Source organism: Quercus lobata, chromosome 8, assembly GCF_001633185.2.
Source record: "Quercus lobata isolate SW786 chromosome 8, ValleyOak3.0 Primary Assembly, whole genome shotgun sequence".
Taxonomy (NCBI): Eukaryota; Viridiplantae; Streptophyta; class Magnoliopsida; order Fagales; family Fagaceae; genus Quercus; species Quercus lobata.
Window position 1 is genome coordinate 16,968,996 of NC_044911.1, and position 18,134 is coordinate 16,987,129.

At 43.1% G+C, this 18,134-nt stretch overlaps 2 protein-coding genes across 3 annotated transcripts; one reads left to right on the forward strand and one right to left on the reverse strand.

The window, feature by feature from the left end:
* Window positions 1-31: 31 nt before the first annotated feature.
* LOC115956509 (receptor-like serine/threonine-protein kinase SD1-8) lies at window positions 32-16,920 on the reverse strand. Its single transcript, XM_031074863.1, has 9 exons — window positions 16,289-16,920; window positions 6,032-6,047; window positions 5,386-5,929; window positions 2,913-3,089; window positions 2,616-2,815; window positions 2,180-2,390; window positions 1,706-1,942; window positions 1,471-1,619; window positions 32-490 (listed from the first exon to the last, which is right to left on the reverse strand). Exons 1-9 carry the CDS (start codon window positions 16,918-16,920, stop codon window positions 182-184), a joined length of 2,475 nt encoding a protein of 824 aa, XP_030930723.1. The 3' UTR covers window positions 32-181.
* Window positions 6,111-9,451, forward strand: LOC115957668. 2 transcript variants are annotated; one of them, XM_031075974.1, is made up of 5 exons: window positions 6,111-6,712; window positions 6,846-6,946; window positions 7,925-8,104; window positions 8,181-8,581; window positions 8,662-9,451. In XM_031075974.1, the coding sequence occupies exons 1-5, from the start codon at window positions 6,699-6,701 to the stop codon at window positions 9,196-9,198; spliced, it is 1,233 nt and encodes a 410-aa protein (XP_030931834.1). In that variant the 5' UTR covers window positions 6,111-6,698; the 3' UTR covers window positions 9,199-9,451. The 2 variants fall into 2 exon arrangements, with proteins under 2 accessions (XP_030931834.1, XP_030931833.1); XM_031075973.1 differs by having other exon boundaries at window positions 6,111-7,845.
* Window positions 16,921-18,134: the final 1,214 nt, after the last annotated feature.

Here is an 18,134-nt window from a genome sequence, read left to right on the forward strand (position 1 = left end):
CTCCAACAGAGCAATGCGAGAAGCTAATCTATTGAATGTCAGGTACCAACGGATCTTTTGATGATACATATCAGAACCATAATACATTTGAATAATGTTGTTAGGCCATAGGCAAAGAAATTGTAATTTTTTGGATGATTTACTGGGATATACTAATGCTTATGGCTTTAATTCAAAAATGTTACCGGCCTTCCATAGTTGAAACAGTTGCATCACTCACAGAACAGATTTCTGCCCTGCTATTATCAGTTTTTGCCTTCATCACACTTTTCATATTCAAGAAAGCAGGTTGTTTAGGATAAGGTAGAGCTGTACTTTCATTGCTAAGCATTGCGACAACATCAGACATTGTAGGTTTATCCGCTGCACTTTCTTGAACACAGAGAAGACCTATGTTAACATATTTCAATGCCACATGGATAGAGGATACATCATTAAGTAGTGGATCCACCAAGTCCGATCCCCTATCACTTGTCCATAACTCCCATGCCTTAAATATTGGGGAAAGAAAAAAATAAATGTTGTGTAATAATATAGTCAAGTTTCAAACTACTAATAAGAAAGAGAACAAATAAATCAGTATGTACACACAAAGATCATGTGGAGTTACATGGTAGGCATGCATGATATCTACGTTCACAGGCGGCAACAAGGAGCAAACTTCTCTATGAAGATGGGAAGATTACAATAATGGCATAAATGCTCTCTTAAGAAATTCAAAGTCCAAATACACCCAAAGAACACTTTCTCTATTAAAGATTAGCACACGATAAGATACCTGATTAGAACACGCACGTAGGAGTACTAGTTAAAAAGGTTGAAAATATGTTCAGCACATGGTGGACACAAGGGAACCTGGAACCCCTTGCGCAAGTCGAATTTAGCTAGAGGTTTGCCAACTTTCAGGTGACACGTCAACAAATCTCCATCTTAGCTTGAGTTGGATCAAGTAATACAAGCAAAAAGCCTATATTGCCTCGACTAAAGCTCTCAAGGGTATCATAGATCTTGGAATAATTACATAATAAAATCTAGAGTTTAATATTATTTAAGTTTAAAACTTTGGGTTTAATTAGGTTCATAAATGTTCCGAGTATAATTTTAATTTTTTTATAAGTTGGGGTCCATTTAACAACTAAAAATTATTTCATATGAATGCTAAATGAAATTCTGACTATGAATTAATTATAACAATAACTGATTCATGTGAAAAACCATTCATAGAAAAACACAAATAAATTAATATATTATTATTGTGTGGGCTTTTTTTGGAATGAAAATACTATATTCATAAGGATCTGAAATATTGTGCACGTGTGTGTTAGGGGGGGGGGTGGGGAAGTGAGATGGGGGGATTGTTGAAAATATTAATGTATAAAAAAAAAAGAAAAAAAAAAGCAGCAATTGTTAATAAGAAGTAAAAAGTATATTGAACTTTTGCCAAAAAAAAGTGGCAAATAGGATACTCACATATCCAAGAAGATGGAAAGAATCGGTTTGATAAAACCCAGTGTTCTTCCTACCACTCACAATCTCTAACAGCAAGACACTAAAACTGAAAACATCCGACTTAATGGAAAAGAGGTCTTCCAAAGCATATTCAGGGGACATATAACCATTGAAACCATAATCAAGTTAAAATATTAGTAGTCATGTTTTGTCTCTCAATCTGTTTGAGCACATATCATGTTGGTTTGTACTTACTAAGTGCCAACAATTCTATTTGTATTTGCTTGTGATTCATTTCCTCCAAATATTCTTGCCATTCCAAAATCTGATATTTTCGGATTCATTTCGCTATCTAGCAAAATGTTGCTAGCCTTTAAATCTCTATGAATAATCCTCAACCTAGAATATTGATGAAGGTAAAGAAGCCCTTGTGCAACACCTTCAACCACTCGAATCCGTGTTTGCCAATCTAAAATCTTGCGTTTTTCTGGATCTATTTTACAATCATGAGAAATTAGTTGTACACAATTAAAAGAACACCTTCAACCACTCGAATCCGTGTTTGCCAATCTAAAATCTTGCGTTTTTCTGGATCTATTTTACAATCATGAGAAATTAGTTGTACACAATTAAAAGATCATATGCAAAGATCAACCATGAAATCAATCACAATTATATATATATATGTGTGTGTGTGTGAGAGAGAGAGAGAGAGAGAAACATTACTAACCAAAAATGAAGAAGTCCAAACTTTTATTTGGCATATGCTCATATATTAGTATCTTTTCATCTTGTTCAATGCAGCAGCCCAAAAGTCTAACAAGATTGTTGTGTTGGAGCTTGGCTATGAGCATCGCTTCATTTTTTAGCTCCTCCCATCCTTGGCCCGATCTTCTTGAAAGCCTTTTCACAGCTACCAAATCCCCTTTCAGTAATATTCCCTGAAATTGTTTTCCTTAAGCTTAGTTTTGTGGCCACCATGAAGAAATTAGGATAGCCCAATTATACTCGACAGAAATACATAGAGTAGGGATTATAACAGTCGACGCAGTAACAAACTGGCAGTGCCTGTTTGTTCTCGTTAACATGGCAAGTGTAAAGTTGATAAGAGTTAAACCTTTGTATACATTCCTCATCCTAAGCATTGCGTTTATGGATAATTATACCTTGTAAACAGGTCCAAAACCACCCTCTCCAAGTTTATTTGCATCTGAGAAATTATCAGTTGCAGCAGAAACACTTGCAAAACTGAATAATGGCATTTTGACTTCCTTTTTCCTGATATCTCCACGCTTATTTTCTTCCATCTGCTCCGAATTTTCAGACTTTATGGTCATGCCCAAATCTAACTGTACCAAATCCTCACCTGAACAGTGAACAATTACAACACATATATTTATGACAATAATTAAGGATTTACATTTTGATTGCTTAAATAGCCTTATCAGCAATTCTTTTCTCACCCTTGCTTGTCATCCTGAGTTTTCTCCATACACAATAGACAAAGAGGCCCAACATAAGCGTTGCAAGAGGCAGAGATATAGCCAGAATGGTGACTAATTGCTTAGCTCGTACAAGCATTACTCCTTCAGTTGCTCCAGGCGTTACTGCTGGGCTAGATTCATTCCTTGAGATTGGGACTGTCGAAGAAAATCAGAGAAATAAATAAATATATGCATTGTACTTGCATTACAAATTGGCAATGCCCACTATCTCAGATAATAATAATATGGCAAAGCCAAGAATTATCCCGTAAAAACTTTGAAACTCAACAATTGTAAATGTAAAGTAGTGACCGACCTCGAATTAAAGAAGATTTTAACACTTGTTTGCGATATAGTACCTTAGATATAATACATTAGATTATCTAATTAAAATTTAACACTTGTGATAGTTTTTAGACCCCTTAAAACAATTTATTTAACTTAGGTAATTAGCCAAGTTGTTACTTAGTCCAATTTAACAAGTTTAGGTTATCACAATAACAAAGATCAAATAATGCAAAAGCAGCGGAAAATAAATAACACAAGATATGATCATCCAAGAAACCAAACCGGTAAAAACCTAGGGAGGATTTGACCTAATTATCCTCAAGGTAAACTTGAATCCACTATCTTGAAAGAATCGAAGTTCATACAATAAGACTTACAAACCTCCACGCTCGACTTCTTGTTGCTACCAACCAGTAGAACTTATTGACACGACCACGTGCAAGTTCTGAATCCACGGACTCCTTCTTTCTTGGATTCACCACCAGATACAAGCACACCCGCTTGTGTTTTCTTTAAGTTTCAATGGCAGCAACTGAGTTGATCATCAAGGTGTAGATAAATCTTCTCCTTGAAAACCCTAAATTTGTGTAAAGGAAAGCTCCTCTAGATCTCACAAGAGATTTACACAAACCGCAATATGAGCAACACTAAAACGTGGCTAGAGTTTGCCTTTTATACTTAGGACAAATAAGAAACCCTAAAAACGTTTTAAAACAACTAGGGCTGAGTTGGAAAATTCTGCAGACACTACAACAAAAAATGTTTATTACAACAAAAAAAATCGTTGCAATAACATCGAAGTCATTGCAGTAGTTTATGCGAAGTGTTACAATAAAATTTGAGGTAATAAGTTTGTGCTACAAAAAAAAATTTGTTGCAATAAACCTTAAATATTTTAATGAAAATTTTGATGTAATAATATATTTTCTATTGCAATAAACAATTTATTACTTCGAATATCTTGTAGCAATAGGCTATTATTTCATGAATTTTATTACAATAGATTGTAAAGAATTGAAAAAAATAATTTGGGTTCAAATTATTGCAACAGTATATTTATTGTAATAGTTAAATTTTTCATATTTTTTCTTACAATAGATTGTAAAATAATTGGAATTAGATCATTATAATAATATATTCATTGCAGCTTCATGTTTGTCATTGCATTAGATTGTAAAGTAATTAATATTTTAGTTATTGCAATGTTAAATTTGTTGCAATAAGCCATCTCTTTGAAATTTCGATCTATTATAATATATCGCAAAATATATAATTGGTATCAAGTTATTACAATGGTTTCTTCAATTTAAGTTATTAAAAAAAATTGATTTCTTCAATTTAAGTTATTGCAAAAAAATTTCTAAATTCAATTTAGAATGTAATAATTTACTATTTCTAAGTTACTATTGTAACGGCTTTTAATTTTTAGATGTGATATTATGTCTAATACCACTATACTAATTTTGTTGTATTAACACTTGATGTAATAGACTTATTTTGGTGTAGTGAGAAAAGCATTCTGCCCGAGTTTCGATAGATCGAACCTAAGCTTCGATCGATCGTGCCAAGCCAAAATGCATTAATCTTTTCTGCATTAAGCTCGATTCTAACTTTACATAAACGCACAACTTTGAGCAAGAGTAAAACACTTCTAAACACATTGTTTTGATCATGGTTTGCCAACAATACAAATTAGAGTTCTAAATACATAAAATCCTAAATCTTTAGAACCTAACAACTTGTTTGCAATTAATTTAATTGTCCTTATCTTAGGTAACCAAATTAAATTTTAAGAGAATGTTTTCTAAGTTTTTGTGATTTATTGGTCAATAAAATTAAAATTAATTGGGAAAGCTAATGTAGTGCACCCAAGATAGTGTACCCGAGTTTTGTCTTTAGTTTCATAACATGATCAATTGCCACTTGCCTAAAATTCTAAACAGTTAGGAAAGAGTGACATATATATTTTGATAATTCAATAGTTGGGATAATGTGTGATTTAAACCATGAATATCTCTATTAAAAGGTGTGAACCAATTGAGGTGCAAGACTCTTGAAAGGAAAGAGTGAATTTGATAGCATTTGACAATTTTTCTAACACAAATAAATTAAGAAGAAACAACATCCACGGTACTAATAAGGCGAAGTCCTTCATATTTCTTACCATTGGTGAGCAAATCCAAGGGGGATAGTTTGAGATAGAAATCATGCCCATCATCGTCTGGTAGTTGTTTCAGATATGACAAAGAACCAGTCCATTCTAAGCACTTAGATTTGTTCTTATGGGAACGGTAATTATCTTCATAGGCATAAGCAATACAAGAACAAGTGTTCAAGCAAGCTGATTCGCACTCCTTACCACTCCCAATGTCGAAAGACAGCGGACTATCAGGCCAATCAATTCTAGACATGGGAAGAAACCCATCATTCTGAACATCACTATTATTACTGCAGTGCAGAGCAGTTTTCCTCACACAGTCCCTGGACACTTTTCCTTTGCTCCAAACGTCGGCAGAAACGGGTTTGAAGCCTGGCAAACAGCCACATGGATCCTGGGCTGTCTCATTGCATATGCTGAAAGTACCGCATGCAAAATAATCCCCACACCCAGATGACTGTAACGAGGAATTCCACTCTTGCTCATCTTCTGACCATGACTGCAGTTTAAGCTTCCCGTATTCATCCAACACGATTCTCGAAAATTGAGTCTGAGAAGTGTTATTAACAGGCCAAGTAACGTACTCCAAATTAAAAGATAAAAAATCAAAACTGATGACGTTGAAAATTGTCACCAATGAGTCGCACTGTACTCGCGAGTCAACGAACCTGCACAACAAGAACGAACGGGAGAAAAACCCTTAGAGAGCACCGGTGTGGTGCCGGCCAAAAGTTCTCCGAAGGTCAAGTTAGAATTCGTCCCTTGAGTTATTTTTTAAAGGCGTTAGAGAGGGTCAATTAATCTTACCTCGATTTGCGTGAAAGTTACTCCTTTTATAGCAGTGGAGAGGTGGCTTTTCTTCTTGACCTCCAGATCTTTCCAATGTGGGACTCTGATACCATTTCCCTTATTGGATCTTAAGGCTTTTCCAGGCAATAGAGATTTCGGGCTATGGGCCCTTACTATGTCTGTCCATGATGGGCCTTTAGGGAGCGTGGGTCCCGCTTTACACAGACCAAACAGTACCTATCCGTCAGGCCCATTAAGATAGGCCCACCAGACTAAATCTTACCATCTTCAGTTGCCCCCTTCACCCCAATGGTCCGTCTGTTCCAAGGATCAATGGGGTGACGATCCTAATGTAGGGGCATGACGGGTACTTTAATGACGGAATGGATCCGTGAAACAGAAGATTTAAAGTAATAGGCGGACACAACCGTCAGAATGTATGACGGTTTCAGATCTTTAACCGTCAGATAGGATGACGGGTATCTTGCAGTTTCAGACGGTTTCATATAGTCGACGGTTACCATCTACTGATGCGAGCAGACAGGTTAGCATTTATTAGCATGCCACGTGTCAATCTCTGACTGGCCGTTGTATAGGATCGAAGCGTCGCTTCGTCTTCCGTGTATCTCCTATATATATGAGGCGTCTCAATCTCTCATTTTCGCATTTCCAAACAGAAAACGTCTGTCAGAGAGAACCGTCAACCTTGCCAGAGAAGTCCGTCGAGCACTGGTAACCACCAATTACCACAACCGTCAGCATTACTCCGTCAGGTGTGGTAAGTATTTACTTTAATTTCATATTCAAGTTACATTTTCGACCAAGGCTTAATATACCCGTCAATGTTTTTAAACCCGTCAAGTCTTAGGTTTCATCATTAATTGTAGGAAATGTCTAGTGCGTCAAGTAACCAATCGGTGGTTCGTGACGGGACGGAATACGAGAATGTATACCCGTCCGGTCATAAAGACCAAGATAGTCCAGGCGAAGATAGGAGTCCGTCTGCATCCTCTTCGTCCTCAACAAGTGAGGATGTGGAGAAAATTGAGATAGAGGGTCCTGACGGGAATCAAGCACTGGAGTCCGTCGTAGGTGCTGATGGACTAAGGCAGTTCATCATGTTACCAGAGTGGACAGTGCATAGGTTCACATCCGTCATCCGGGAGAGACATTTCAGTACCTTTAGAACAAATTTTCAGATACCAGACTACATCCCGATCCGTCTTCCCTACGTGTCGGAGAGATGTTATTATGACGGAGTAGAAGGTGTTGGAGTGTACGAGCAGGTGTTGAAGTCTGGACTTCGGTTCCCGCTCTCTACACTCCATAGGGAACTCTTGCATTACCTGGGACTGTCCGTCACCCAGATTTCTCCAAACGCCTGGAGGGTCTTCATAGCAATGGAGATTCTTTATGGCGCAATGTCGAATGGAGAAAGGAGACTGACGGTCCGTGAATTTCTTCACTGTTACCGTCCAGATGAGATTGATAGATCAAGGGGGTTGTACCGTTTTGCTAGTCGAAGTCCCTTGTTGAAGGTCATCTTTGAGACCCCAGACTCAAATAGAGACTGGAAGAGTCGCTATTTCTTCCTGGAGGGTGACAGGTGGATGAACCGTCCAGGAGAGACGGAGTACATGCCCGTCGATACAACTTGGGGGATAATAAACCAAGCGCGTATGCACCCGTCTTGCTTGTTCCTTTTTTATACACCCGTCCTCTATTATGTGCGTATTTTGACCGTCTCTCTTTGCAGGTAGAGGGCGCCCGCAGGTTAGCCTCGAGGAATTTAGTTTCCTTGAAAAGGTTTGTAGAAAAGCTAAGCCGGACGAAAGGACCTGGGCCAAGTTAGTGAATCCAAAGACAATACACTGGTATTGTGACGGTCCAGAACCTACCCGTGAGGCCATTGCTTACGACGAAAGAATACACAAACGTGAGTCCGTCTACTTTTACCCTTGAAATTGAAATTTTACTTTTGAGAGAACATCATCATCCGTCCTGTATTGCAGAAATGGACGACGCCAAGAGAAGAGCCATGATAAAATCTCTAGCCGTCGAGCAAAAGAAGACGGGTGAGATCGTTGTTCCCAGTGTGCCGGGGTCATCGGGCAAGAGGAAGCAGCCACCAAAGTCCGACCGTCCACACAAGCAGCCAAAGGTGTCAATGGAGCCCATCGTGGGCTTGATGGCTGAGGGCCCTAAGGCCGTCAACCAAGTTAAACAGGGGGCCGGTAAGGGCCTAATGCATGCTCCACCCGTCAGCGAGGAGAAGCCCCCTCCCCTTCTTCGTGATGATTCGAAGTTCGCTTTGGAAAAGCTTACGTCCATACTTTCTGCAGAGGACTATGAGGATCTGGGGAATCACTCGACGGAGGCGATGGGAGAGACGGGGTTATTTGCCGTCGGACAGGTAACTTTTCATTATCCTTCAGTGTATGTCCGTTCACTTTCTAGTTTCATTTTTAACACTTCTAATTTTCTTTATTTCAGTCCTTGGTTATGATGAAGGGCTTGATGGACCGTTGCCTCAACCGTGAAGCGGCTCTGGAACGGGTACGGTCAAAACTTGGGAAGACGGAAGAAGAGCTTAGCCAGCTGCACAAGTGGAAGTCCACCATGGAGCAGAAATTTGAACTGTCTGAGAATACAAGAAAGGAGCTCGAACAGAAGACGGAAGAAGCTGGGAAGGTCTTGAAGAGCAGAGCGGACGAGGTGAAAGATCTGAAGAAAAAGCTCCGTCATGCAAAGGACGACGCCGTCAGCGAATATCGCAACTCCGAGTCCTTGTTGAAGGAGCTTGGAGGATCGTTCCTTCAAGGCTTTGACGATGCGCTCCGTCAGATAAAAAAGACCTACCCAGATCTGGACGTGTCTATGATAACACTTACTGATCAAGATCAGACTTCTGCCCTGCCCGTCGCCTCCGAAAATACGGAGGACCTCTTTGGGGAAGAAGCAGCTCAGGGTGACGGAGAGTCCGCTCCGCCGAATGAGGTCGCTGTTGCCGACCCCAAGAAAGCAGAGTAACCCATGTAATCGTTTAGGAGGATCCGTCTCCCTTTTATATACAGTTAATTATTTGTAGACGGTTTGTTTAAAGTTTGATTTTGTATTGAACAATGTTTGATTTTAAGTGTTGATTTGCACAAGCTAATCTGTTGATCCGTCCATTTTAAAAGCTGTTGCTGACTTATATAGTCATGTCGTCCGTCCACCTCGTGGGCGTTCTGGAGCCGTCCGCTTTATTTATGTATGTAATTTTCCCACCGTTTTGGCTGAACCGTCCAATTTATGGACATGTAGAATTATTCACCGTTTTAGATGATCCGTCCACTTAGTGGCTTAAATACCTCGAACTTATGGAAGTATTGAATTACGTAGGTCCGTCCACTTTGTGGAGGCCATACCGTCCAACTTGTGGACTTGTTTAAATACTCATCGTTTTGATGATCCGTCCATTTCGTGGACATGTAGAATTATTTACCGTTTTAGATGATCCGTCCACTTAGTGGCATAAATACCTCGAACTTATGGAAGTATTGAATTACGTAGGTCCGTCCACTTTGTGGAGGCCATACCGTCCAACTTGTGGACTTGTTTAAATACTCACCGTTTTGATGATCCGTCCATTTCGTGGACATGTAGAATTATTTACCGTTTTAGGTTACCCGTCCACATTGTGGCGTATAGACCGTCTACTTTTACGGACGCGTAGAATTATTCACCGTTTTTAGGTGATCCGTCCACTTAGTGGCGTATTAACCGTCCACTTTGACGGACATGTAGAATTATACACCTGTTTAGGTGATCCGTCCACTTAGTGGCGTATTTAACCGTCCACTTTGACGGACATGTAGAATTATACACCTGTTTAGGTGATCCGTCCACTTAGTGGCGTATTAACCGTCCACTTTGACGGACATGTAGAATTATACACCTGTTTAGGTGATCCGTCCACTTAGTGGCGTATTAACCGTCCACTTTGACGGACATGTAGAATTATTCACCTGTTTAGGTGATCCGTCCACTTAGTGGCGTATTAACCGTCCACTTTTACGGACATGTAGAATTATACACCTGTTTAGGTGATCCGTCCACTTTGTGGACTTTTAACTAGCATCCGTTCAATTTGAGGACAATTGTAGTGACATCAAAGTAGACAGAAAATCATACTTGTTTCTAATTGCGTAAAGGAAAAGTGCCTGCCCCCTTGGGCTTAAAAAAAGGCACGACTGGATTGTAGCAAAGAAACACATGTTAAAGAAAACTTATAAATAGTTAATAAAAAGCCAAATGGAAAATTGGTTGCCGTTCGCCGTGTTACTATCACTGGTAGTATTTCCTCAAATGCTCCGCATTCCATGGATGTAGTAGCTTCTCCCCCTCTGTAGTCTCCAGGTGGTATGTTCCTTTCCTTTTCCATGCCGTGACTCGGTAAGGTCCTTCCCAGTTGGGGCCGAGCTTTCCCTGTGTAGGGTCTCTAGCTGCGCCCATGACCCTTCTGAGTACCAGGTCTCCCACTTGGAAGTCTCTGTGTCGGACCCTGGAGTTGTAATGTCTGGCCATGCGTTCCTGGTATCTTGCGATCCTTTGCTCCGCGGCCGACCTTACCTCATCTATCAGGTCCAGCTGTAGCCTCATTGATTCGTCGTTCCTGCCTTCATCATGGTTATGAACCCTGTAACTTGTGAGGCCAACTTCTGCGGGGATGACCGCCTCATTCCCGTATGTCAGTCGGAATGGCGTCTCTCCTGTCGGAGTCCTAGCCGTCGTCCTGTACGCCCAAAGTATGCTCGGTAATTCTTCGGGCCATATCCCCTTTGCCCCCTCGAGCCGAGTCTTGATAATCTTTAGCAGGGATCGGTTCGTGACTTCAACCTGGCCATTGGCCTGAGGATGGGCGGGTGATGAGTAGTGGTTTTTTATTCCTAGCTGTGTGCAGAAATCCCTGAAGTGGCCGTTGTCGAACTGCCTCCCGTTGTCCGAGACAAGGACTCTAGGAATACCAAACCTGCATACGATGGACCGCCAGACAAAACTTCTAATGTTCTTTTCTGTGATGGTGGCCAAGGCTTCCGCTTCTACCCATTTTGTGAAGTAGTCAATACCCACTACCAAGAACTTGAGCTGCCTTACCGCCGTTGGGAAAGGCCCCATGATATCCAGTCCCCATTGAGCGAACGGCCATGGAGCCGTCATGGGTGTGAGCTCCTCAGCCGGCTGTCCGATAAAATTGCTGAACCGCTGGCATTTGTCGCAGCTTTTAACGTAAGACTCGGCATCCTTCTGCATGGTCGGCCAGTAGTACCCAGCTCGTACCAGTTTGTGCACTAACGACCGCGACCCAGAATGGTTCCCGCATATCCCTTCGTGTACTTCCCTCATTACGTAGTCTGCCTCTTCAACCCCGAGGCATCTTAGGTAAGGACGGGAGAAACCCCTCTTGTAAAGAATGTCTTTTATCAAGACGAATCTCGCCGCTTGGACTTTTAATTTCCTCGCTGCCTCCTTCTCTTGGGGCAGTAACCCGTCCTTCAAGTATGAAGTTATCTGTGTAGTCCAGTTTCTTTCGGAGCGTATCTCCTGCATATTGTCGGGGTCTATTAGTGGGAAGACTTGAACAAAGGAAAGTACATTACCCGGTGTCGTCACATGTTCTGCTGAAGCGGCTTTGGCTAGGCGATCGGCGAGCTCATTCTCTCCTCTGGGGATTTGGACGACCGTCGCTTTTAGCCCGTTGATTCTCGCCTTCACTTGATCAAGATATCTCTTTAGCCTTTCCCCCTTACATTCATACTCTCCGTTTACTTGATTGGTTACGACCTGCGAGTCGCAATGAACGGCTACACTTTCCGCTCCGGCGGCTTTTGCCAGGTCGAGTCCTGCCGCCACTGCTTCGTACTCTGCTTCATTGTTGGTAATGGGAAAGTCGAGACGGACCATACATTCGATCTTGTCTCCTTCTGGTGACAGCAACACTATGCCGGCCCCTCCAATTCGCCGATTGGAGGACCCGTCGGTGTAGATGCTCCATTTGGGGGGTTCTTCTGCCCCCTTGTCCTCGTCTCGCGTAAACTCTGCTATGAAGTCGGCTACAGCTTGTCCTTTGATGGCTACACGCGGACGGTACTTGATGTCAAACTCACTCAATTCTATTGCCCACAACGTCAGTCGACCCGCGGCTTCGGGATTACTCAGTGCCCTTCGCAAGGGCTTGTCGGTCATTACATTCATGGTATGGGCTTGAAAGTAAGGTTTCAGCTTGCGAGCCGCCGTTATCAATGCGAAAGCGAGTTTCTCCATAGGTTGGTATCTTTCTTCGGCGCCGCGGAGCGCCCGGCTGGCGTAGTATACAGGCTTCTGTGCATTATCCTCTTCTCTAATTAAAGCAGCGCTGACGGCGACAGATGAGACTGCCAAGTAGAGGAAAAGTTCTTCGCCAGGTTGCGATGGACTCAATAGGGGTGGTGAAGATAGGTATGCCTTTAACTCCTCGAACGCTCTCTGACACTCGTCCGTCCACTCGAAGGATTTCTTTAATGTGCGAAAAAAGGGCAGGCACTTGTCCGTGGCTCTCGACACGAATCTATTTAACGCCGCTATCTTGCCGTTAAGGCTTTGTATCTCCTTCACATTTCGCGGGGGTGCCATTTCTAATATGGCTCGGATTTTGTCCGGGTTAGCCTCAATCCCTCTCTGGGATACCATGAAGCCTAGGAATTTGCCTGCCGTTACGCCGAATGCGCATTTTCCCGGATTGAGTTTCATGTTGTAGGATCGTAGCGTACCGAACGTTTCCTTAAGATCTTCGAGGTGGTCTTCCTCCTTCCGGCTCTTCACAAGCATGTCGTCGACATAGACTTGAACATTCCTCCCGATCTGCTGCGCGAACATCTTGTTCATTAGCCTTTGGTATGTTGCCCCCGCATTCTTCAGGCCGAATGGCATTACTTTGTAGCAGAATAGTCCTTGGCTGGTTACGAACGAAGTCTTTTCCTGATCGGCCTCGTGCATGCGGATCTGATTGTAACCCGAGAAAGCGTCCATGAAGCTTAGTAACTGGTGTTGAGCCGTCGAGTCTACTAGGACGTCGACTCTTGGAAGGGGATAACTATCTTTAGGGCACGCTTTGTTGAGATCGGTGAAATCCACGCACATGCGCCACTTGCCGCTCGCTTTCTTTACCATTACCACATTCGCCAGCCAATCGGGATAGTAGACTTCCCTGATGAAGTTTGCCTCTTGGAGTTTGCGGACCTCCTCCGCTATTGCTTGGTCCCGTTCCGTTGCGAACACTCTCTTCTTTTGTCGGACGGGTGGAAACGAGGGTAATACATTCAATTTGTGTACCATGACGGAGGGATCGATTCCCGGCATATCGTCATGGCTCCAGGCGAACACATCCTTATTGCTCCTCAGGAAAGCTACTAGCTCTTGACGGATTCCGGGTTTGGCAAGCGTTCCGATCTTGGTTGTTCTGTCCGGATTGGAACTGTCAAGAGTTATCTCCTCCAGCTTCTCTGTCGGTTCCGCCACCGTTCGGTGCTCTTCTATGTTCAAGGCCTGGATTTGGTCTTGCATCTCCATCATAGCGACGTAGCATTCTCGTGCGGCAACTTGGCTTCCGCGTAGCTCTCCTACCCCATACTCCGTTGGGAACCTGACCATTAGGGCGTAAGTTGATGTTGATGCCTTCCACGTGTTGAGCGTAGGTCGTCCAAGAATGGCATTGTAGGCGGACGAGCAATCGACCACCAAGAATGTCACGTTCCTGGTGATTTGTTGGGGGTAATCTCCTACTGTCACCCGTAACGTTACTGAGCCCAGAGGGAATACCTTACTCCCTCCAAAACCAACGAGCGGGGCGTCTGTCGGTATTAGCAGGTCCCTATCAATCCTCATCTGCTGGAATGCCGGATAGTACAATATGTCGGCCGAACTGCCGTTGTCGATCAACACTCGGTGGACGTTGTAGTCTCCTGTCCGCACGCTGACGACGAGGGCATCGTCGTGTGGATGGTGTAGGCGCCGTGCATCCTCTTCCGTGAACCCAACAATAGGTTCTTCTCCGTTTGCTATCCTTGGCAGTCTGCTCGTCAACTGGACATTCTGTACCGTCCGAAGGTATGTTTTGCGAGCCTTCTTTGACGATCCGGCCGCAGCAGTCCCTCCGACTATCATTCTTATGTCTCCAATTGGGGGTCTTGGTCGCTCGTTTTCTCGACGGAGGTGTTGTTCCTGTGGGGGTTGATCCGTTCTCCCCTTGTTGACGAACTTCTGCAGCTTCCCTTGTCGGATAAGTGCTTCGATTTGCTGCTTCAAGTCGTAGCAATCGGCCGTGTCGTGGCCGTGGTCACGATGAAAGCGGCAATATTTGTCTCTAGGCCTTTTGCTGGGGTCACTCTTCAGCTTTCCTGGGAACGTCAGGGATCCTTCGTCCTTAATCTGCATTAGGACTTGGTCAATCGGCGCGTTTAGAGGGGTGAAACTCGCGAACCTTCCGCCCATGGGTTTTGGACGTCTGTCCTCCCTTCGGTCTCCCATCCTTCCTTTCTTCCGCCCCTGGTCTTGTCGAGAATCCTCCTGTCGGTCTCTTTTCTTGGGCCTATCTTCTCGCGATAATAGTGCGTCTTCAGCGTTCATATATTTGGTGGCCCTGTAAAGGACCTCCGACATGGTCTTGGGGTCGTTTTTGTATAGGGAGAACAAAAACTTACCCCCCTTTAGTCCGTTTGTGAATGCTGCTACCAATATCTTGTCGTCGGCTTCGTCGATCGAGAGTGCTTCTTTGTTGAAGCGTGATATGTAGGCCCTTAACGTCTCCTCTTCCCGTTGCTTGATATTCATCAAACAAGCCGTGGATTTCTTGTACCGATGTCCTCCGATGAAATGCGTAGTAAATTGAGCGCTTAGCTCCTTGAAGGTGCTGATGGAGTTGGGCGCTATCCGGCTGAACCAAATCCTTGCTGCGCCCTTCAGGGTTGTAGGAAAGGCCCTGCACATAATCGCGTCTGCCACTCCCTGAAGGTGCATCAGGGTCTTGAAGGTCTCTAGGTGATCTAGAGGGTCCTTGACTCCGTCGTAACTATCCATACTTGGCATACGGAACTTATTTGGCAGGGGGAAGGAGTTAACAGCTGCTGTGAATGGTGAGTCAGTCCGGTTGACAAGGTCGTCAAGATCACTTGACACTCGCCCCTTGAGAGCGCTCATCATCACATCCATCTGCTCCTTCATCGCCTGCATCTCCGCGATGATGGATTGTGGGGCAGTGTCCGTCGGGGAAGGGATGCTTATGTCCCGTCTTACTGGTTTGCTCGGGGCGTTACTCCCCTGTGGTCCGTCCTGATTTCTCCTTTCGGCGCTGTTCCCCTCTTGATCCGCTCCTTGGTTACTGACCGCGGCATTCTTTTGGTTCAGCTGCTCTTGTAGGTCGTGGTTTTGCTTGGTGAGGCGCTCTACGGCTGCGGCGAGCGTCCTGACCTGTCTCTCAAGGGCCGTCGTAGGGGCTTCTTCCTGAACGTCATTCGTGGTTGCCATTGAGCGAGTGAGTACCATGTAACTCTTTTGTCTGGGAATCTACGAAGTACTATACGTCTCTCGTTCTTCCCCACAGATGGCGCCAACTGATGACGTTGAGAGTTGTCACCAATGAGTCGCACTGTACTCGCGAGTCAACGAACCTGCGCAACAAGAACGAACGGGAGAAAAACCCTTAGAGAGCACCGGTGTGGTGCCGGCCAAAAGTTCTCCGAAGGTCAAGTTAGAATTCGTCCCTTGAGTTATTTTTTAAAGGCGTTAGAGAGGGTCAATTAATCTTACCTTGATTTGCGTGAAAGTTACTCCTTTTATAGCAGTGGAGAGGTGGCTTTTCTTCTTGACCTCCAGATCTTTCCAATGTGGGACTCTGATACCATTTCCCTTATTGGATCTTAAGGCTTTTCCAGGCAATAGAGATTTCGGGCTATGGGCCCTTACTATGTCTGTCCATGATGGGCCTTTAGGGAGCGTGGGTCCCGCTTTACACAGACCAAACAGTACCTATCCGTCAGGCCCATTAAGATAGGCCCACCAGACTAAATCTTACCATCTTCAAAAACTATCGATTGGAATAGACCAATATACTTTAGACCCCTCCATTAATGTCAGCCGATACCAATATTCCAGCTTTGGGTACCAATATTCCAGCTTTAGGGAGAAATTACCTGGAGCAGGGTCTTCTTTACTTTTCCATGATTTTAATGACCAATCATATTTTCCAAGAGTCATTCCGGGCAAAAGAGTATCAGTAGGATGGTCAAAGCTCTGCCACAAAACCTCAAAGCCCCTGTCCGTGAGTACAAAATTACCTGTATTCAATAGCATGGCATAGGTACCGTTGCCAGCTGAAGTGTTGGTCAACGGGGAATATATTCTGCTATCGGATATTACAAGATCTCCATCCTGATTAATTTTAAGAACAACAGAGGAATCTATGAATCCGTACTCTCTGTTTGCAACCCAAACTACATTCTGCTCAGAAACTTTCTTGTATCGTATTACCAAGTAATACTCTGTCGAATTTTTTGGAGAGTAGAAACAAAGTTGGAAGTTTCCATCAGGCGATACAATGGTGTCCGAGGTAGTCAGGGATTGGCCAGGTTGGATAGTATTCGTGACAGTAACATTGGTGGTAGTATTGGTGGACTGAAAACCCAGAAAGAAAAAAAGAAGCAGGAAAGCAGTAAGAGGGGAAATTCTACTACACATGTTTGTATGATCAGGCAGCTATGCAATGTAGCACAGTTTGCAATTTGCAGTTCAACCCGGAAGGAGACTTAAGGAGAATCAAAATTCATGTTGTTAGGTTGAGGAAGGAGACTTAGAGGTCAACCAGCAGCGCTTCGCCCTGTGCGATTGAAAAGACATAAATCATGATGTGACATGTCACCTAAACTGCAATATCGTAGAATTCTAGATATTACTGGAATCAATCCTATCCCCAGTTCAAAAAAAAAAAAAAAATCTTATCCCCAGTGAACATAATATGACATGACATAGTTCGTAAACTTACTAATCAGGTTTTAATTTTTGGTTTGACTAACATTAGTTGGTTCAGCAACGTTGAATTCAGATATCATTGGTGGTAGTAGTATACTGGTATAGTAGTATTGGCGGTGTTTATCCAAAAAAAAAAAAAATATATATATATATATATATATTGGTGGTGGTAGAATACTATTATAGTATTGGTGGACTGAAAACCCAGCCAGAAAAACAGTAGCAGGGAAGCAATAATAGCTGAAGTTCTACTACTCATATTTGTATGTATCGAGATAGAGGGGAGGTTATTTTTGGAAGATTTTGATGTCTCTGAGGACCAAAAATTTCCTTGGGAGGTTCGTTTGAGAGATTTTTGTTTTTCTTTTCTTTGTTTTTGATTTCTTTGTCGTAAGATTTCTTCTCCCTCTTTACTTACCTTTGATTTTTTTTTTATTTGTGAAGTTGCTTATGAAATTTTGGTCTAGAAAGGTTAGAAGTGAATGGGTATTGTTCTTTGGCAAATTCTTTAATACATTAATTGATATCTTTGATTGAAATTTATTGTGGGGCTGTAGGATCGATAAATTATGTACTCGGACCCATGCCTTACCAAAAATGGCATGTGTGGGTCTCTCCATTATTTGACTTTATTGCCAAATCATGTCTTTGCCGAAGACTTTTGATCTAGAAAGCACCAATGCGGCTCCAAGGTCGCCGTATCGGAGTCCGACGTAGCCTGACACAGTGACTCTCCCCTTTTCTTTTCTTTTTTATATATTCGTGCCGACTCAGCCAAATTCGTACCGATTCGGGCCATAACAGGCCGATTCCGGCGGAAACGGGAACCAATATGGCCGAAACGGCCACTGAAACATGCCGATACGGCCGATTCCGACCAAAACGGCCACCAAAACAGGTCGAAATAGGCAGCGACTACCATT